Below are 22,416 nucleotides of genomic sequence, written 5' to 3'. Positions count from 1 at the left end.
CATTCACACACCGAAAAGTAATGTAAGTAATTTTTCGCTTCTTTGTTGTTAGATTTTTTTTCCCTAGTATTCAATCATATCATGCTTAGTTAGATTTTTGCTATGCTTTCATAACATGAAAAATCCAAAGATACGCATTAGGGTAAAATCTCCTCTTTCTATTTTATTATTTTAATTTTTATTTCCTAGATTGCTTTAATGTTAAATTTCAAGTATGCATGATGAGTTTTCTTATGGTCACCATGCATTTATTATGTTGTAGATCATATTACTCTTATACATGATTGCATAGTTCATATATATGTATATAAAGGAACTAGGAAGATAAATAAATTTTTTTTTTTAGAATACTAAGTATTTTTAATACACACATAGGGAGAGAGGATAAGGTTTTTTAAAGAAACTTACAATGATGTATATCCAAAAAGGCCTGAAGACAAATAACTTCCAAATATCCATATGTTGGTTTCTTTCTAGATTGGACTAGGAAATATTTCTTGTTTTCTTTGTTCATTCCACCTCTGAATCTGCAGGAATAAAAAAATTCACCATAACATAAGAATTCAACAAAAAAGCCATAACTATATATGTATTGATTATTTCTTACCCATTCAAGAGGACACATCGATCGATAATAGTCTGCAAACTTCTCACACTCAGGTGCATGTTTACCTTTCTTCTGAATGCACCTAAATCAACAAAGAACATCAATAATTTTTTTTGTTTTTAATCTAGCTTTTATCAATATTAAATAAGTCATTGGGTTTTTTTTTTTTTTTTTTTTTTTTTTTGGGTTTGAGATGTTTTAATTTCAACTTTTTATAAGCTTAAGATTAGATGATGATGTGTCATTTCAAACCAACTGGTGAAACTGTTTATGAGAAATACAGATGATAATCATGGAGAGAAAAGAATAAAGAGTTACTCACTTGTGGTACTCAAGGTAGCGTGTGTAGCAATGTCGTGTTTGGTTCATTAAGGGAAATCTTGCATCAATTGGCGCTGTCTCCAACTTTATCTACTTGTTAACAACATTAATTAGTCACAATAAATCCATAATATATACACTCATTTGTGCATATATAAGTGTGTGCAAGTGAACTGATAAGTAAATTTTTAATTCATGCGTGTTTGTTTATATAAAGTTTTGTGTGCATATGCGTTTGCATCTATATGCTTTATAACGTAATGCTTTTTGATAATTGATATGTTCATGTGTGTGATTCTTGACAAGTCATGTCCTTAACTAACTTCATTAGTAAAAGTCTGTTATTGTGTGTTTAACAAGGAATCAAGAGAATGATGGAAGACGTGGAAGAAAAAAATAAAGGATGAATAAATTCTCTCATTTGGTAAAGTAAAAAGTTGGAAAGAAGGAAAAAGAGAGATAGACATTCTCTATATGAAGTCATCAATATTTGATCTTCTAATAGGGAAAAAAAAGTAATAATTTGATACTTTTATTAAATATATTTAAAATAATTCAAAGATAACACAAAAGAAATTTGTGTTATTGTGTTTTTTTTTAAAGATTTTTGGGGAAAAAAAGGAAGGACTTTGAAGAACAAAATAAATAATTTTTTGGATTCTTGATTTTTTTTTTTTTTTTTTGAAAAGGGCAAATGAAAGAAAAATATTTTTGAAACTTTTGCACATTTTCTTTTTGAAAAAGGAAGAATTCACTTGAAAGGAAAGTATTTTTGAAAATTTTAATTTTTTAATTTTTGAAAAGAAACAAATTTACAAACACATGCAATTTGGTTAACCCTAGAGGACAGAGGTAGTTCAATATGGCTTACCGCGTGTTGGTCAACCAGATAGGGCTTCATCCTTATGGTTACGGCTCCAAAAGGTTCCCCATACGTAGGACACCTATTAAGTGCTTAAAACTCATTATAGGCTATGACATAGACAATGGAGTGATAAACTGAAGTAAAAATTACTTGTGACTTAGGCTGTGTTTGGTTCGCGTAAAATCATTTCCGGAAAATATGCTATTTTCCGGAAAGGAAAACGTTTTCATGTGTTTGGCTGTCACAAAATTCATTTTGCGGAAAATTAATTTTGGTGTTTGGTTCGTTTAATCAGTTTACCAGAAAATACATCAAATTCGGCGAAACGCTCGTCCGACGAGCGTCCGACGAGCGGCGCTCGTCGATCGACGATCGCGATCGACGAGAGACGAGCGCGCTCGTCGATCGCGATCGTCGATCGACGAGAGACGAGCGCACTCGTCTGTGCTCGTCGATCGCGTCGCTCGATCGATGATCGCGATCGTGCACCGCACCGCTCGTCGGCGCGGTGCGATCGTCGGACGAGCGGCGCGATCGTCCCTCTCTCTCTCTGATCTGGGCTCTCTCTTCTCTCTCTCTCTCTCTCTCTCTCTCTCTCTCTCTCTCTCTCTCTCTCTCTCTCTCTCTTTTTCCGGAAGTCAATTGAAGTGAAAATGAAGACAGAAATCATTTTCCGTGGTCAAGGCTGAAAATTTCGGTCAATAGGAAATCAATTTCCGAAAAATAATATTTTCCGTGACAGCCAAACACAGAATTTTCCGGAAATTGATTTCCGGAATTGGTTTGAAGTCGATTCAAACGCACCCTTAGTGGAGTTTGATGCCCTAGCCCAACACCATATGGGATATATAAAGACAAACTTTGTGTCCCTATGTAAAATGTTGGGTGTGTTTAGCAAGATTCTTATTTGACAATGGGCTTAATACTAAGGGAAATGCTAATGAGTGCTCTTAAGGCACTGGTTAATAATCCATTTAAAGAAAGTTTTTATAGGAAATGGAAAAAAAAAAAAAAAACAATTAATATTTTGACAACTTTTTTCATTTCCTATAAAAGTGGTATCAAAACTTTCCTAAAATAGATTATTAATGAGTGTCCTAAGGGCACTCGTTAGCATAACCCTAATACTAATATTTTAGACTTTAACTCTCTGTCTCTAGTGGAGTTGCAACTGTGGGCGCCTTTAGGGCGTGGCTCATGAATACCTCCGCGTTTACCAATTTAATGTCTTTATTGAATGCTTCTTGAGTTCTTGTTGTGGGTCAATCTTAAACATGGGTAAAGGAGTACACCAGGGACGCTACACTTTATTTAGGGGGCTTAAATGAACCCTAGACTTAGAAAAAAAAAATATTATTTTTAGTTTAATTTATCCTTAAAAATATTTTGCATACCTTGACTTAAATATTACACACCCTGATCACATGTATTTTCTACTTTAAGAATAAAGAGTAAATGTTTATAAGTTGTGAGTGTCTCTCGCTTTATTATAAATTTATATTATATGTGTGTGTTATTGTGTGTTCTGATATTGATTGTGTGAATTGTAATGTGTGTGGATGTGTGCGTGTACAATATGAATATAATATAACTTTATATAATTTAATAATTAGGAAATAGGAGGATTTGTTACATGTGTGTGTATTGTTATCATGCTATAATAAATTTTGTTATAAAGTTAGTGATTCAAGAAAAAAAAGAGTAAAGCTAGCAATTGTTCAAGTATTTGATTGGTTAAGTAAACACGCGGTATATTATTTTATGTATGAATATTGAGTGTGACTGTGTGGATCAATAACTAATACAATGTTAATGAGTTGAGTTTTGCCATTTAGTTTTTATAAAAACAATGACAAGTAGATAATGACAATTGTATAAAAGTAAAAATGTTATACAAACTTAATAAAATAAAATGGTCACAATTACCCACATTGGCAATAGATACTTATAATAAACTATCATGTAACGATTTCAAAATTTGAAAACTGGTAGAATGAAATTGTAAAACTTTATATATTTATTTATTTTTTCCTCTTTTTTTTGTCGATAACTCTATATATTCAATTTTTTTATTATTAAATTTTAATTTGTTTAATTTAAGTTTTTTAATGATCACCCTAAAAAAAATTCTAAAGCCATCATTGGAGTACATCACTAGCTTAGAGGTTAAGATAAAAAGAAGAATTGTCTATAAACACAAAATTTCCCAATTGCAGAAAATCAAACAATTGAAAAGAAATATGGTTTGCAAATATAAATTTGTATTGATGAATAATGAGTACAATCTCTATTTCAATTCTTTTACAAAAGAATACCCTCTAATTCTATCTTCTTTGAACTTGACTCGAACAAGAAATCTTCTTAACTTTAATTGGAAGATGGATTGATTGGTCTTCACAATAAATCTCTAGCTTTGAGCTTATTAGAGATTTATTGTCCTTCAAGGTCTTCAAGCCCTTCGAATGTTCTTCAAGTTCTTTAAAGATTCTTCAAGTTCTTCAAAGATTCTTGAGACAGAATTTCTCCAGAGTTTGAGCCTCTTGAAAACTTGGTCCTCAAAATGAGAGGGGATGTCCTCTATTTATAGTGATTTTAGAAAATAAGTTCCACTTTGAATTGATATGTTTGAAAGTATGTAGTAGACTTTTGATTGACCCAAATTCTTCTTAGAGAGATAATTATCTCTATTTATCCATTTTGATAAAGATCATATTTTGATAAAGATAATACTCAACAAAGATAAATAATTATCTCTATTTAATTTATTTATTTTAATAAAGATAATTATCTATCAATTTTGAATAGAAAATTTATCTTTATTTTATTTATTTATTTTAATAAAAATAATTATCCATAAATTTTGAATAGAAAATTTATCTTTATCTTGTAGGTCAAATGACACGTGGCAAATTTTGATATGCCAATGTGATGTCAATTTGTATAACACATGTCATCATGTAATTTAATTAATTTAATGACATTAATTTAGTGTTTGCCACTAAATTTTGATGTGGCATTTTATGATTGGCTTAAAAATTTTGCCTCCTACATTGTCATCTAGCTATACGTCCAAGAACCATCTTTGACTGCTGTGCAGAGGTCTAATGTAACCATGCATGGATCTCAAGTTAGGGTACGAGCCCTAAGAAAATGTTAACACCCAAAACAACACATTATCCAAGGATTGGCTTTCATTTCTATCACTAAGGCAGTGTTCAACTAAGTTGGATCCCTCTTAATGCATAATCGAAGTTAAAATCATGCGTATGGGCCATATAGATCACACTGTAGGGGAGGATAGGCTTAATTTTAGGCTCTGCAATATTTATTTCTAAGAAATTAAAGTGCAAGACTGAAAAATAGAAGGGAAAACAAACCTGGATGGGTCATACGTACACCTCCATAGTCTACGTACCGTACCTTTAGGCGTGCGTACGCACACTAACAACAACAATCCTAATCAAAATAAATAGATCTAATTTTTCATCACATAATATTTTATCATATTATTTATTAAATCAAAATCATATAATGCACATTATTATTATAGCATGTCATATATGATGAAGTAAATGAAAAAAAAAATCTCAACAAAGAAAAAAAAAAGTCATATATGAGTCAAGTAAATGAGATCAGAAAAATAGATTCTTAATGGAAAAAGGGTGAAACGTAATACAGATGAATTAAGTAATGAAAAAATAAAAAGAAATGAGTTTTGAAAAAAAAAAAAACCATTATTAATGTTACATTTTGACTGGAATTTATTGGAATGCATTGATCGTGGGTTGGAATTTCTTCTGAGATGGAACTAACTCGAATGAAATTTTCTAATAATTTAATCAAGTAGAACAATATGAAATTGACAACAATGGTTTCACTTTCTCGAATGTAAGATGTTTCAAACAATGTCCACATTCTATACATGATATGAAAATGTGGATATTTTCCAATTCTTTTTTACAATTATTAAGGTAGGTTGTGAATCTTGTATAAAAGTGATTTTTTTTTTTTTTGTGTGCTAATAATCAAGAATATTATTAATTAAAGATAAACTAAGCATCATCTCCTTCTTGCAAGCATCCAAAACTTCAGCAAGAAGACAATGCAAATTGCAACAATCAGAAAAGTAATGAGGAATAACAAATTTAGCTAGATAATGTACTGCAGAGTTAAGCTCTCTCCTAACCTAACTAAAATTACAATTAACTAAATATTTGCTAAAGTCTAAAACATCACAAATCATAGATTGGTTAGGCCAAGCAACATTGGAGCAGGAGCAACCTTCTTTAATAGCATCAAAACAATGGGTCCGTTTGGATTGAACTTATTGTTGCTGAAATTGAAAACTGAAAACACTGTAGCAAAATAATTTTTAAATGTGTGAATAGTATCGTGAGACCCATGAATAGTATGTGAACAGTGCTCGAATAGTGTTTTTTTCCCTGCACAGTGATTTTACTGTTCACATGCAGAGAGGAAAAAATAAAAAAATAAAAAAAAAAGGGCATGAAAACGCAGGGCTGAAACGCAACTTTCAGCCCTACCCAAACGCTCACAATTTTTAGCATCATCCCTTCACTTCAATTCCCTCTATATTTTCTAACTTAACAATTTTAAATACCGAGAGAATGGTCCCAATATGAAAGTGATATTGGATTAAATTATAATCTATTATCTCAAATATTACCCAAAAACAACTTTAAAATTAGCCCTGTCGGTAGGTCTAACATCATTCTTTTCATGGCCTAAAAATATCGAATCCGAGGGCTTTTTCCCTTTTCCTTAATTCTTTTTAGCTCCAACATCATAACATGTTGGGTACTACATTTGTTTAGTATAATCTTACATGGTGGTGAGTCAATTAAGTGACGACGAGGATGATGATTTTGGTTCCACTAGCTATATTCTTATGAATTTATTTCATGGTATGTTATATATATGTTCTCATGTTGCGTGGGTGAGTGTGGAGTCTGTGGACCCAAGTGGCGGCTCAAAGGAGTCAATGCCCAATGGACTTCATTGAATAGCTGTGACAGGTTAAGTATTCTGCTTTCATAAGCAAGAGGTACAAAGCTGACAGAACCCACCACTAAAACATATTAGAATAGAACCAAGCTGAGAATCAGACTGCTTTGCTTGACGCACAGCAAATGAGAGAAAACCACTTTTCTTGACCATTTGGTTTAAGCTCCAGAAATTTTCTTTTCTTGTACCTGAAACTGAAAAAAAAAAGCTGAGAGAATGCGGGGAGATAGGGAGGCAGTAAATATTCTGGTGTCTCTGACACTGATCTGCGCTTTCGTTTTTGTCTGCTCTGATATTGATGTACTGTCTCTTTTATTTCTTTGAGTGTGTATATATGTATATGTGAATGGATTTTATGTAATGTCTTTGTAATGATGATCTGTGGGCTCTAAATGAGATTCTTCATGAGATTCTAAGTTGGTGTGCGGTTGGTGTTGCAATTGTGCTTCTGATGGTTGTTATCCAGTCACGGATGGATGTTTTTCGTGAGTTAAGCCGTGAATTAGGTCATAGAATTGTGAGTATGCTAATCTTTCAGACTATTTGAGCAATATGACAGGTAATACATAATCAGATTTCACTTTCATTATGTTATCTAATTTTTAATTAGGCTTTAATTTCTTGTTTCTTTTTCTCACCCAAGGTAATAGTATGTACTATGTTAGTAAATTATCGGAGAGCTAATGTTGTAAATTGAATTTTATGCTGTAATGACATGCTTCTTCTTGATTTCCCTAAGAGAATTTAATCAACTCAAAATTTCTAGTTACTTTGGTTTTAATACAGGTGATTCGAATTTTTTTGAATATTATCTTCTATAAAGACAGTCAAACTAAGAAGAAAAAGTATACCATGTTTCGGGTGTATGTTTCCTCCCTCTCACAAATTATAAGAGAGGATAAACATACACTCGAAATAGGGTGTATTTTCTCCACTGGGAGGGCTAGGCATTTAGTTCACTAATGAGAACTTTATTTTTTGTATATATAATTTGATTTTATTAGAATAATAATTAAATTATTTAATTAACTCATGATTCATAACAGCATAAAATTTTTGTAACAAATAATAATTGATTATGGTATCAAAGAAAGTGGAAATTTAGGCCTTAATTCCAAGTTAATAACATTCAGCTCTTTATTCATCCATTAGTGCATATTACAATTCTAGTCCATCATTACTTTATATATACAGGTATAGTAGCTACTCTAATTGTTTAGTTACTTACCCCATAATTCATAATTCACACCACAGGTTGAGAATTTAGGCATCAGTGGATTATTGGGCCCAAGGAGACACCATGCTTCTTGTCATTGTCATACCACAAGGGAAGGAACTAGTGGTTTCTTGGTTCAAAAACTGAAACATGATTTGATAAAAAAAATCTATGACGGGGTGTACCAAGTCAATGTAGAGAACATGGGCCATGTCATCTATAATGTTGCACCACAAGTTGATTCATTAAGTAGAGAATCGTACAATTTGGCAGTTGCATGCTCTAATGAGTTTGTGTTGAAGAATATTTTTTGTTTCAATCCAAACTGCAACCAAGTTTGCTATGAAATGGAGCACTACGAACAAAATTTCAAACAATGGTTGCAAGAGAATTATCTCACTGATCAACAAGGCAAAAATCTGAATCCAGAATTGCTTCAAATTCTTAGGTAATATGGTAATGTTTGGATAGAAATGTTGCGTTTGCTGCGTTGCGTTTATGTGTTTTCTCCTTTTTTTTTTTTTTTTTTTTCTACGCGTTTTCTCCCTCACAAGCGGCTATTGTTCTTGTACTGTACATGAATAGTAGCCACAACATTTGACCAGTTTTTTATGAACAGTGCATCCGTGCACTGTTCATGGACCCACAAATTTCATTTTTTATCAATTTTTTCATTAAAAATGGGTCCCACGATACTATTCACACATTTAAAAATTATTTTGCTACATTCACACATTTAAAAATTATTTTGTTACAGTGTTTTCAATTTTCAGTTTCAGCAAAATAAGTTCTATCCAAACAGACCCTATATATTTGATTTCTATTGTCTTCATCAAAACCAATTTTTAGATTGTCACTCTTTTCTTGGCTATGTGATAGGGATGTTTTAAGGGGCATTGGTTATCTCCATCGTGTGAAAAATAGATGTCATGGCAAGTTAAGTGAGACAAATATTGTGATCGTGAATGGTCGGGCCAAGATTACAGGATGATTATTCAGATTATAAGCACTTGGCGACCATTGTTCAAAGATCCTTCAAAACCGAGCAACATGACATTCCAACAGAACTTAAGTTGTTTCTTACCTACATCTCAAAGACAGAACCCAGCCGGTATGCAAGTAAACTTTACACACACACGCACATTAATATTTATTGTAAAATATCTCAATTAAACTTCTTTTTATTCTTGTCCAGGTTGCTCAATATTGAAAATCATCCAATTTTTCTATCCCCTTTACAAAGATTGAGCTACAGGGTGATTGCTCATACTTTCTTGTATTTTGGAAAGTCGAAAAGGTCCTTTCCGTTGGCACTAAATAAAAACCTTGGTAAATGTGAATGGAAGCTCAATGTCAGAACTACTGGTACATTTGTTATGGTGCTTGATCGTTATAATCACCTGGGAAATTTGTCAGAAAAACAAAGGAAAATCGTTGAATATAAAGAGTCTGCCATATCTTTTATGAGGTTTTGCAGAAATGTTGTGGCGCACCTTAAGGACAATATTGTTAAACGAGATGTAAGTTCATAAACACTTTCACAAACAAAATTCATTAAAAGAATATATTAAATATTTTTGTTTGAGAAATTTTTTTTCTTTGGTGATATAGCCAGGGCGGCGTAAGAAATTGACTGTGAAAGAAGTCGAGGAAGAGCTTAATGGATACTGGCCTGAGTTCATGCCCATTTTGCATGAAATCCTTCTTGAACATGGCCATCTTATGGGTGTACACGATGCGTATGTGGTTGATCAAACTCAGTTTAATAAATTGTTTTTTTTTTTTCCCTTCTGGGCCTGTGGCTTGTCAACTCAGTTTAATAAATTGTTTTTTTTTTCCCTTCTGGGCCTGTGGCTTGTCAACTATGTGGCTAACTTGGGCCAAAATGGCCCAATACCACGAATTTTTGAAATATTTTGTAGAAAAACACTGTTTCGGAACTATATAGGAGAATACCACTTTTTATGGAACTCGAGTTTCTTAAACTCGAGTTCCTAGAAGTTTTGCCACCGTGGCGCTGCTGAGGTGGAATTGGGCCATTAAAAAATGTTTTTTTTTTTTTTTTTTCTAAGGAACTCGAGTTTAATAAACTCGAGTTTCTTATTTTTTTTTCTAAGGAACTCGAGTTTATTAAACTCGAGTTCCTTATAAATTTTTTTTTTTTTTTTTTGGTTGTTGGGATTATTGACAAATAAACATAAACATAAAAATAAGTAGTTTTTTTTTTTTTTTTTTTTATGTTTATATTTATTTAAACAGAAGCATTGTAAAATATAGAGATTTTAATTTCAAAATATGAATTTAATTTCTACATTAAGTAAAATAGTTCATTGTTTTCTCATAAAATTTTTCCCGGGGGCGTTGCCCCCGAACCCCCAAGAGGCTTGTCCATGAGCGCTCCGGCTTGGGCCTGTCGACCCAAGCCTCCGCTCCATGGACTAAGCCTCCAAAAATCTCCCATTAAAAACCACACAATATTATTCAAGTCGGGTCGGGTCATCAACATGAATCAAATGATACCCTTAAAGTGTGGATGAAATGTTTTATAATGCTTAAATTTATAAAAGATACTAGTGAAAATTCCATGCGTTGCATGACTTTAATCCTAAATTTTCTTTATATTCTTTATTGTTACTTGCATATGCGTAAGTTGCAACTAAAAAAAAAACCACAATCTATTAGTTCTACTAAGGTGAGTTTGGTTCAGCTTTTTCAAACAATTCTTTTGGAAAAAGTGGAAGTTTTAAAAAGTAAAATATGAAACTGAGTTTTTTTTTTTTAAAGTAGCATGTTTGGTAAAAACTATTAAAAAATGATTTTTGACAAAGTTGAGTGTTTGGCTAATACTTATAAAAGTGGCGGTTTGATTTGTAAATTACCAAAAAAGACAAGATATATATGTTTTAATTACCTCTCTTTATGCAAGTTATGGACACAATATTTTTTCAAAAATTTCATAATAAAGTCTGCATGACAAATTGTTAATGGTAGGGAAAAATATAATGTCACTAATAGGTCCAGATGAGAATTAATAACAACTTACTGTGTAAACTTTATAACAAGTTGTTCACTCTTTTTTCTGCGTAAATTATTTTCTGTTCACTATTTAAAAACTGTTCATTGTTTTCTCATAAAACATCTAGTGAAATCGTGATTTCTAAATTTAAAAGCCAAATTTGAATGCTTTTTCATGTTTGAATTTCACAATAATCGAATCTCTTTTTCTCTGCATTGATAAAATATGTTTCTACATTAATAAAATTTCCTCTCTGTACATCATGTTTACTGTATATTCGAATCTGCTTACTGCATTCATAAAATCTGTTTTCTGCATAAACTATTTCTAGTATTCTGCATAAAATTATTTTCTGTTCAGCATTATTTAAAAAATTGTTTACTCTCTTTTTTGCGTAAATTATTTAATAATGTGTTAAAGCTAACAAAATAACAAATACCTGAATATAAAACAGCTTCGTAGAGGGTAGTTGTCAATAATGATCATTCACCAGAATGTTATTGATATTACTCTGTTTATTCAAAATCAAGAACCCAAACAAAGAATTTTCATTTTGTAGTTTATATAAAGGCAGAAATCATTAGAATGAACAAATAAATGTGAATCATATCTAGAATGAAATTTGTATGCAAAGGGAAAAGAGAATGAAACACAAAACAAGATAATCACCTAAGCCATGGACTCGTTGTATTTGTTCCTAAGGTTCTGAACCAATTCAAATTCACATCAACATTGACTACCACAATTACATAATTTCTTGATTCAGGACAGCCATTGCATCTTTAATGGCTTGGGTAGAACCACCGAAGATGGCATCCATGACAGATTACTATTCACCAGCACACGTGAATAGCTTCCAGACAAATCAAGATAGTCCAGACAGGTGTTCAAAAGTTACTACTGTTTACTAGCATGCGTAAAAAGAGATCTAATAGATTCCCAAGATCTGAAAGATTCCCAGACAGACGCAGACAGACTACTACTCATCAGTACTAATTTCCATACCACCGACAGATTAACTTGAGTTAAATTTACCTACTTTATCATGGTTCATTTCACCTATAAAAGAGACGGACTACAAAGACAGAAGACAAGTTTCTAAGATTCTAAGCGTTTAAGTTCCAAGTTTTAGAAAGCCTTTTGTAATAGCCTTCCCTCTCCCTCAAAAAGACTTTTGTACTCTCTCCCTCTCAAAAAGATTTTATGAATGCAGTAAGCAGATTTGAATATGCAGTAAACATGATGTGCAGAGAGCAAATTATATTAATGTAGAAACAGATTTTATCAATGCAGAAAAATAGATTCGATTATTGTGAAATTCAAACAAGAAAAAGCATTCAGATTTGGCTTTTAAATTTAGAAAACATGATTTCACTAGGTGTTTTATGAGAAAACAATGAACAATTTATGCAGTGAACATAGAATAATTTATGCAGAAAAGAGAGTGAACAATTTTTTAAATAATGCTGAATAGAAAATAATTTTATGCAAAATCCAAGAAATAGTTTATGTAGAAAACAATGAACAATTTTTATGAGAAAACAATGAATAGTTTTAATTAATGCAGAAAACAAATTTTATGAATGTAGTAAGCAGATTTGAATAGATGTATAGATGTACAAATATTCTGGACTTGTTGAGAAATTTGATTTCGTTGAAAGTACAAAATCGTGAAAATTCATTTAGTTATTGTGTACATTAGATGTACAGATCATTCGAATTTGTAAAAAACAAAATTTAGATGTACAGATCGTTCGAATTTGATTTCATTGATTGTATAAAATCTTGAAAGTACAAAATAAAATTGTGTAAATTAGATGTACAGATAGTCTGAATTTGTTGAAAAGTTTGAATTCGTTAAATGTACAAAATTGTGAAAATTAAATGGAAAACTGTGTACTAATGTATTGATCATCTGAATTTGTTGAAAAGTTCGAAATCGTTGAATGAAGAAAATCATGTAAGCTCAATGGAAAACCAAAGAACGTACCAAATTGTTGAGCAGCACATGTAGCATTACGAACATCATTGTAGTAATGGTGGACAGCTCACCTCCAAAATTGATGCATAAACTTTACAGAGATGCTCTGCATCCTTGAAAACGGTGCATTACAAAGGGTTGCATATCTGTGTATTCACGTGGCAAGTCCTTACTTTATGAGCCATATGGTTTTTTTGTGAAAGAGTGGTTGGTCTGTGTGGTTTGGATGAGTCTGTATGTATTGAATTTATTAATTTTTGCTACAAGTAATGTACAATAAATCTAATTTGGGTGATAAGTGTTATGTGTTTAACATTTCAAATTACACAAATATTGGAAACATCAACATATCTAACTGGAGGCATTTCACTTCCTAAGGTGTTTGGGCCATTACAAAGCAAAGGACATTGTCCAACCAAAGCACAAGAATCATATGTAGCAACAAAGAATAGCAGGGAAAAAAACGACACAATGATTTCATATAAACTTAGTCAAAACTAATGAACAGTTAATCTTTAGATTTGTAAAAGTTGAATGTACATAATCATCAGTTGTCTTATATATAGTTAGAAAATAATTCTAAAATTATGTAATAATAACTCATTTAGTTATAATTTCTCAAAAATATATATAAAGAAAATTTAGGATTAAAGCCATGCAACGCATGGAACTTTCACTAGTATCTTTTATAAATTTAAGCATTATAAAACATTTCATCCACACTTTTAAGGGTATCATTTGATTCATGTTGACGACCCGACCCGACTTGAATAATATTGTGTGGTTTTTAATGGGAGATTTTTGGAGGCTTAGTCCATGGAGCAGAGGCTTGGGCCGACAGGCCCAAGACAATGAACTGTTTTACTTAATGTAGAAATTAAATTCATATTTTGAAATTAAAATCTCTATATTTTACAATGCTTCTGTTTAAATAAATATAAACATAAAAAAAAAGCTACTTATTTTTATGTTTATGTTTATTTGTCAATAATCCCAACAACCAAAAAAAAAAAAAAAAAATTTATAAGGAACTCGAGTTTATTAAACTCGAGTTCCTTAGAAAAAAAAATAAGGAACTCGAGTTTATTAAACTCGAGTTCCTTACAAGGTACTCGAGTTTATTAAACTCGAGTTCCTTAGAAAAAAAAAAAAAAAAAAAACATTTTTTAATGGCCCAATTCCACCTCAGCAGCGCCACGGTGGCAAAACTTCTAGGAACTCGAGTTTAAGAAACTCGAGTTCCATAAAAAGTGGTATTCTCCTATATAGTTCCGAAACAGTGTTTTTCTACAAAATATTTCAAAAATTCGTGGTATTGAGCCATTTTGGCCGCTAACTTGTATTCATGGTCTTTTTGTAGGGTTCTCAAGTGAAACCATTGGGCTGTCTCGCACAAAAGGATATGATACAGGTTAGGTTTTTTTATTTATTTATTTATTTTTTAATTTTTATATGACTAACTTGTATTCATGGTCCTTTGATTATTACCACTACAAGTTCTTTCGTTTATTTTTCAAAATACAGTTACCGGGGATGCAAATCTTAACATATCAATCAGCCATTGTGAAAAAAATACAGTTACCGGCCGGAGGGATGCAGTACTTGTAGAATATTGCTAACATATAATTTGACAAAAAAGAAAAAAGAAAAAAGAAAAAAATATAAATGATATATATATATATATATGTGTGTGTGTGTGTGTGTGTAAATATATTCATTAAAAAAATCCAAAAAAGAGAATTTGTATAAAAGATGCAAGGCATCACTAAGGTGAGTGATCCAGTGATAAAGACTTACTCCAATATATATGGTTTGAATGAGGTTAATGTCTTGAGTTTGAATCCTCTAATTTTAGTCGGTCACAAACTATTTTATAATATTTTTACAAAATGTTAATGTGGCTAATCTCTTATTAGTTTTTACCTAGGCCCACTATTAATATCACTTTTTTATTTACCAATAATCACTCACCACATTAATTAGTAGTTCGTAGAATTTTTTGTAAAATAGTTTTATTTCTAGCATTATTCTTCTTATAAAAAGAGTAATGTTATAGTCACAAACTATTTTACAACATTTTTACAAAATGTTGATGTGGCTAACCTTTTATTAGTTTTCATCTAAATTCACTATTAATATCACTTTTTCATTTATCAATAATCACTCACCACATTAATAGTTTGTAAAAATTTTTGTAAAATAGTTTGTATCTCTAACATTATTCTTCTTGTAAAAAAAGTAATATTATAACCACAAACTATTTTACAACATTTTTATAAAATGTTGATGTGGCTAATCTCTTATAGGTTTTTATCTAGGCTTACTATTAATATCGTCTTTTCATTTACCAATAATCACTCATTACATTAAAGACAGAAGCAATGTAATTAATATAAACAAATCAACTTAAATTTAACCATAATTTATTTTTAGTTTCGAGTTGTTTTATTTTAATAAAAACAATGAGTTCTTATTGATTTAGACTAGCTAGCACGTAACAAAAGCAATTTATATATCTATAAAGAAAAGATGCAATGTAATTAAAATTTTAAAAAATATATCAAATGTAATTTAATGTGAATTGTAGAATTCTAATGATGAGTTTGTTTTTTTTAATAATTTTTTTAAAAAGATGCAATGTTTAATTAATGATGGAGATATATATATATATATATATGTGTGTGTGTGTGTGTGTGTATATATATAATTATAATTATAATGTAAATAATGAATTCTACTTTAAAGAGTTTTAAGCGACATGTAAAAAAATTAACATAAAATAATAATGTGAAAAAATGTAGACTTCAAAAAATTTATGTGACAATAAAAGTAAGAATCAACCAAGAATTTCGTGATGAAACTCAAATGTCATCCAACAAGCCATTCATGTTCTTTATGAAGTTAGGCTTGGCTAAGGGTTCATGGGCTCCCTTCTTCATTTGGGACGAGGATGGACTTGCTGGCTTGCCCTAAGGGGCTTTGTGGAGATGTGATGTAGTTGGTCAATCATCCCTGAATAGATGTATTGGTTTGTATCACTTTTGCATATTGTAGATTGTTTTTGTTTTTGTAATTAAAAAAAGAGTTACATGTACAAACTATTTTACAATATTTTTACAAAATTTTGTTGTGACCAACCTTTTATTGGTTTTCATCTAAGTCCATCATTAATATCACTTTTTCATTTACCAATAGTGAGTCATAGCTACCCCAACCTCACTAGGGCATCAATGAGTACTAAGTCAGTGTTTCATACAAATAATCCATGTACAATTCCCATTGCGTGAGTCAAACCTATAACCTAATCCCTGCAAACCACATGGGTGTAAACTTAATGACCATTGAACCGCTACCCTTGGTGGTCATGCTGCAAGTTAAATTGAGTTGTATAGAGTTAGAAAACCTTTATACTTTAAGATGGTTTAGCATTTGATACAAATTTATTTCGCTTTTTCCTTCTAATTGTATTTGGTTAAAAGTTAATTAAATAGTTGTACTTAGAAAAAATAATACTTTAAAAAGTTGTACATTAGTAAATAAACAAAAAACTAAATGAAAAAGTTGATTTTCACGATATATGGGACAATCAACGTAGATTAAAAAGCTATAATTAGAAAAGATCCAAATTTCACAGCAAATAAAAATGTACTTAAGGAGACAAACAATGCAAATGAACATAGCATACAAGAGCATAAAATTATGAGATTGTTGACTTTAATCACCTTAGAGCATTCAAATCAATTTCAAAAAATTGGTCTAAGGTTAAAAATATGGTTAAAAACCCACAAAACCCCCCACGCATCAGACTCAATAAACTAACCAAAAAATTTTAGCAATCACTGTTGATCGCCACTTGTAGCAAGATAGTCTTCTCGCTAGTCTTTTTTTTTTTTTTTTTAATTCTCAAAATCTCTCTCTCTCTCTCTCTCTCTCTCTCTCTCTCTCTCTCTCTCTCTCTCTCTCTCTCTCTCTCTCTCTCTCTCTCTCTCTCTCTCTCTCGTGGTAGTCGAAGTTATCATGAACTGCAAAGCTTGGATTTGGTAGTCGTTGTTGGTCAGCGGTGGCGGATTTGGATGTCTAAAATTTATTTTGTGTTGATATTTTCGTTGATTTGGGCGGCGGTGCGAGGTTTGTGTTGATTTTTGTTTGGATTTATGCTGTGGGTGTAGTGGTTGCTGGGATTGTCTTAAATTTTTTTTTTTTATTTGCACGGTGCTTGTGGTAGTTTTTGACAGTGGCTATTGTTTTTGTGCCTCTACATATAAAGCTGATAGCTAATATGAGAATTAAACTTAAGAAGTAGAAATAGTTTGATAAAACTAAGATAAGTGATACGGGCATTTTTGCCCAGAGCAGTTTTCCTCATCTGTCTGGATTAGTGGTGGCAAATGGGCGGGTTGGGTCATAAATGGATTGGGTCATAAATGGATTGGGTCATAGATGGGTTGGGTGTATAATTACCCATTTATCCATTTATGACCCGTTTATATATAAATTAATTATCCATTACCAACCCAACCCATTTAATTAGTAACCCACCCATTTAACCCAATATGACCCAAATACCTCTAAAACTACTTGAACACCCTCTTGACTTCCAAAATACCCATAAATACCTAAAATGATGCAAATACCCCTAATCTTCCAAAATTACCAATATACCCTTGGACATCCAAAATTATCCCCAAAATCTCTAAAATTAGCAAAATACTCATGAAACCTCTAAAATGACCAAAATACCCCTGATATCTCTAAAATCACCAAATATGCTTAAAAACCACTAAAATGACCAAAATACCCCCTAAAACCCAAAAAATTATCAAAATATCTCAAAAACTCAAAAAATGACCAAAATATCCCTGAAACCTAAAAATTACCAAAATACCCCCCAAAACCTAAAAAATGACCAAAATACCTCCAAAACCTAAAAATGACCAAAATACCCCCAAAACCTAAAAATTACCAAAATACCCCTGAAACCCAAAAAATTACCAAAATACCTCTGAAACCCAAAAAAATGGCCAAAATACCCCCGAAACCCAAAAAATGACCAAAATACCCCGAAACCTAAAAAATTACCAAAACACCCCCGAAACCCAAAAACTGACCAAAATACCCCCAAAACCTAAAAATTACCAAAATACCCTCGAAACCTAAAAAATTACCAAAATACCCCCAAAACCTAAAAATGACCAAAATACTCCCAAAACCTCAAAAAATACCAAAATACCCCCGAAACTCAAAAAATACCAAATACCCTTGAAACCCAAAAAATGACCGAAATACTCTCGAAACCTAAAAATGACCAAAATACCATTGAAACCTAAAAAATTACTGAAATACCCCAAAACCTAAAAATTACCAAAATACTTCTGAACCCTAGAAATTTACCGAAATAACCCTAAAACTAAAAGATGACAGAAATGCCCTCGTAACCTAAAAAATGGCTAAAATACCCTTAGAATCTAAAAGATGATCAAAATAACCCTGAAACCTAAAAAATTACCGAAATTCCCTCGAAACCTATAAAAAGAATGAAAGACTCTTAGAACCTTTAATTTGTCAAAAATATCCTTGAAACATCCAAAATACCCTGAAACCTCTATTTATTTCGGTAATTTTAGATGTTTCAAGTGTATTTTGGTCATCTTACATGTTTAGGGGCATTTTGCTCATAGTTTGGGTTTCAGGGGTTTTTATCGATCATTTTTTTAGGTTTTGGGGTTATTTTGGTCATTTTTTTAGGTTTTTGGGGGTATTTCAATCATTTTTTAGGTTTTAGGGTATTTTGGTTATTTTTTTAGGTTTCTGGGGTATTTCAGTTATTTTTTTAGGTTTTAGAGGTATTTCGGTCATTTTTTAGGTTTATGGAGTATTTTGGTAATTTTTTAGGTTTAGGGAGTATTTTGGTAATTTTTTAGGTTTAGGGTGTATTTTGGTAATTGTTAGGTTTTGGGGGTATTTTGGTCTTTTTTTTTTTGTTTTTGGGGTATTTTGGTCATTGTTTTAGGTTTTGGGGTTATTTTAGTCATTTTACAGGTTTTAGAGGTATTTTGGTCATTTTTTAGGTTTCGGGGGTATTTTTGGTAATTTTAAGGTTTCAAAGGTATTTCGGTCATTTTTAAGGTTTAGGGGGTATTTTGGTCATTTTTTAGGTTTAGGAAGCATTTTGGTCATTTTTTGGGTTTTTAGGGTATTTTGGTAATTTTTGGGTTTTGGGGATATTTTGAACATTTTAGAGGTTTTTTTTGGGGGGGGGAGGTATTTTGCTCATGTTAGAGGTTTTGGAGGTATTTTGGTCATTTTTAGGTTTTGGGGGTATTTTGGTCATTTTTTGGGTTTTGGTGGTATTTTAGTAATTTTTAGGTTTTAGGGGTATTTTGGTCATTTTTTGAGTTTTAGAGGTATTTTGGTCATTTTTTGGATTTTGGGGGTATTTTGGTCATTTGCTGGGTTTGGGGGTATTTTGGTCATTTTTTGGGTTTCAGAGATATTTTGGTCATTTTTTTTGTTTTGAGGGTATTTTGGTAATTTTTAGGTTTTGGGGGGGATATTTTGGTCATTTTTTGGGTTTTGGTAGTATTTTGGTCATTTTTTAAGTTTCAAGGGTATTTTAGTCATTTTCTAGAAATTTAGATTTTATGTTGTTTATTTAAATTTTAGATGGGTTTAGTGGGTATTAGTGGGATTATTCATTTAGACCCATCTAATTAAATAACCAAATGGGTCTTTACCCATTTAACCCAAATATTCAAATGGGTTGGGTTAAGACTTATCCAAATAAGGTGGGTAATGGGTGGGTTCATGGATATGGATAAAAATTGCCACCCCTAGTCTGGATGAATGAACCTCGCTCGAGATTCGTCAGGATAACACACAATTAAATTTACTTGTATATTTGGCTTGTACACGAGGCATATACAAGTTAATATCGCCAAATATACTTGTTTGGACTTGCTTAGTACTCTAACATATTTATCCACATTTACATTTACTTGTATATGCCTCCTGGTTCAAATTACGTATGCATGAGAATACTCTCTCATTAACTTGTTATTTATATATTGCTACAAATCTTCTTATGATATTGCTTGCCGCATCTATTGGCATAAATTTAATGCCAAAAATATTAACTTGGACATTGACAAATTTATATTCATTTAATCTTGATAAATATGTTTGTTTAACCTTACTAAATCTACTTCCTTTATTTCATATGCCTCATAGCCTAACATATCTCCTCTCATTTACTTCATGGTTTAAAATTATTTACAAGCAAAATTATTATTTTCATTAATTCATTATTTTTATCACTCGTTATATCATTTTTTTACTAGTAGAAAAAGCAACCATGGCAGCCAGTAGTGGGTGTACGGTGTACCATTGGAGTGGATATCGAACTTGACTATCCAAAAAGAATCTGAGTCTAGCCATTGGCTTATGAAAACACGACACATGTCATGGCCACAAACATCAAGAATACTTGAATTACTTTAAATGAGCTTGAAGAAGAAATGACTAGGCGTAATTTTAAATTGGATCGACATTTAGAACAAAATTGGAGTGTAAAATTTAATTGAAGCGACACTTGACATAAAATTACACAATCAAAATCTAATTTAAATTGTTTATGTATGGTCCACGAATCAAAGCCTGGCCCAAGATTATGGCCCATTTAAGTCAAACCTACCCAAGCTATACCGAACACTACTAAAAGGCATTAACCAACCATTAGCTATATTGAACAACGATGAAAGGCCCGAATAGAGCTTAGCCCAAACCGATCACCACAAGATATTGTCAAAGGCATGATATAAATGCCTTGGGGAAATCCATCTGCCGAACACGAATTTGGAGGCTAGTGCAAGTTCCAACGATGTCATTTCAAGAATATTGAGTGGGCCCAAAGTGCCTGGCCTAAGGGAGCCCTCATGAACGCTAATCCACTCAGGGCTAGGTATATAAAGGGAAAGAGACTAGGAGGAAAAAGGTTGGAAAAATTTAGGGGAGAGAGATACGAGTCTGGTGAGGAAAAAGCCTTCCTGGGAAGAAAGAGATCCAGCTTGGATTTTCTTGGGATAGAGGGGATCATTCACAAAGCAAGGATAAAAGAGAGTAACTTCAATCTATTCATCCTAGTGGCAGCATTACCAACTCTTGGGCCTCCCATTGTTGGATATTCTTGATCCATTGTACAAATAAATTGGAGGATATAGCCTGGAAGCCTCCGTCTCTTGGGTGTATAGTTCTACTTTAATATATTGTATAAATTAATTGTATGGTAAAATCATGTACATATAATTTGATTAATTTCATTAGGATTTATTGGGAAAATTTTAGCAAAAATATTTGTATGTCATAAACATAATATTCTAAGGATTGATAATTCAAATTTGAAAATCAAGACTACGTGGGCAATTGCATAAAAATCCAAGGGTGAGATTTGTAATAACCTTACATGTATTTTGTATGAATCACAAAATGGTTTGTTGAGATTAAGCCAAGTGAGGGACTCTACATACTTCACAATTCAAATGATCATTCACATGTATTTTAATTATAATTACATGATTCATTAAATCATTGAAATTAAGTCTAATGACTATATTTAGTTGTTATAATAAGCGAGGAGAAATACTTGAACATTCTCATAAAGGAAACCAAATAATACTATTAAATTACTAAAAAAAATTACCAAACTCTTGACAATATGTCATATAATTAAAATACACCTATATCATTAGTTGAATTGTCAATTTGTTGAAATAAATTCTCTATCATCATACTTGATGAATTTGAATTAGGAAAAGATTTGGCTCCAAATATGTTTGGAGTCTTGGGCTCTAATCACCAATGGAAAGATGTCATGTGTCTTGTCATATGCATTGCATATGATCCACTTAATTGGTTGGGTTCAATAGGTCATGTGCATTACTCATGACAAAAATTAATGCTATCTTCCTATTAATGATTAGAACCCAATGCTTCAAACATAATTCGAGCCAAAATTTTCCTTTAAATTAAAATTACGTTCACTTCAAACCCCCCATCCTCCCCCCCTTTTTTAATTGAAGTCAAGTAATCAGTGGAAGAAGAGTAAATGAGATTTATTAAATATAAGCCAAAAACCCTCTCGTTAACTCTTCTTCCACCAATTACTTGACTTGAATAGAGTAAAATCCCAAGAGAGTTAAATTATTTAACTTAAAATAGAGAGAAAGCTAAATTGTTTAACTTAAATAGAGAGAGAGGGCTATACCAACTCAAAAGTCTCTTCTATCAAAACATAAGAACATTAGAACTTATTCATTATCTTGGTAATGCTAAAAGTAAATTTATTCAAATCTAAAAATCTTACTGCATGTCTTGCTGGTAATGAAAATTC

General features: G+C 31.6%; 1 protein-coding gene across 1 annotated transcript in view; it reads right to left on the bottom strand.

Annotated features, from left to right (window-relative positions):
• Positions 1-473: 473 nt before the first annotated feature.
• LOC115970169 (cytochrome c oxidase subunit 6b-3-like) overlaps positions 474-22,416 on the bottom strand; it is a 47,403-nt gene continuing 25,460 nt past the window's right edge. The window contains exons 2-4 of the mRNA XM_031089831.1: positions 930-1,018; positions 608-689; positions 474-527 (exon numbers count right to left, since the gene is read on the bottom strand). Of these exons, the coding sequence (XP_030945691.1) occupies positions 474-527; positions 608-689; positions 930-1,018 (225 nt within the window). The remainder of the gene's footprint in view (positions 528-607; positions 690-929; positions 1,019-22,416) is intronic.

This window comes from Quercus lobata, chromosome 12 (genome assembly GCF_001633185.2).
Source record: "Quercus lobata isolate SW786 chromosome 12, ValleyOak3.0 Primary Assembly, whole genome shotgun sequence".
Classification (NCBI taxonomy): Eukaryota; Viridiplantae; Streptophyta; class Magnoliopsida; order Fagales; family Fagaceae; genus Quercus; species Quercus lobata.
The sequence above is the reverse complement of the archived record's forward strand: the minus strand, read 5'-3'. Positions and strand labels throughout refer to the sequence as shown.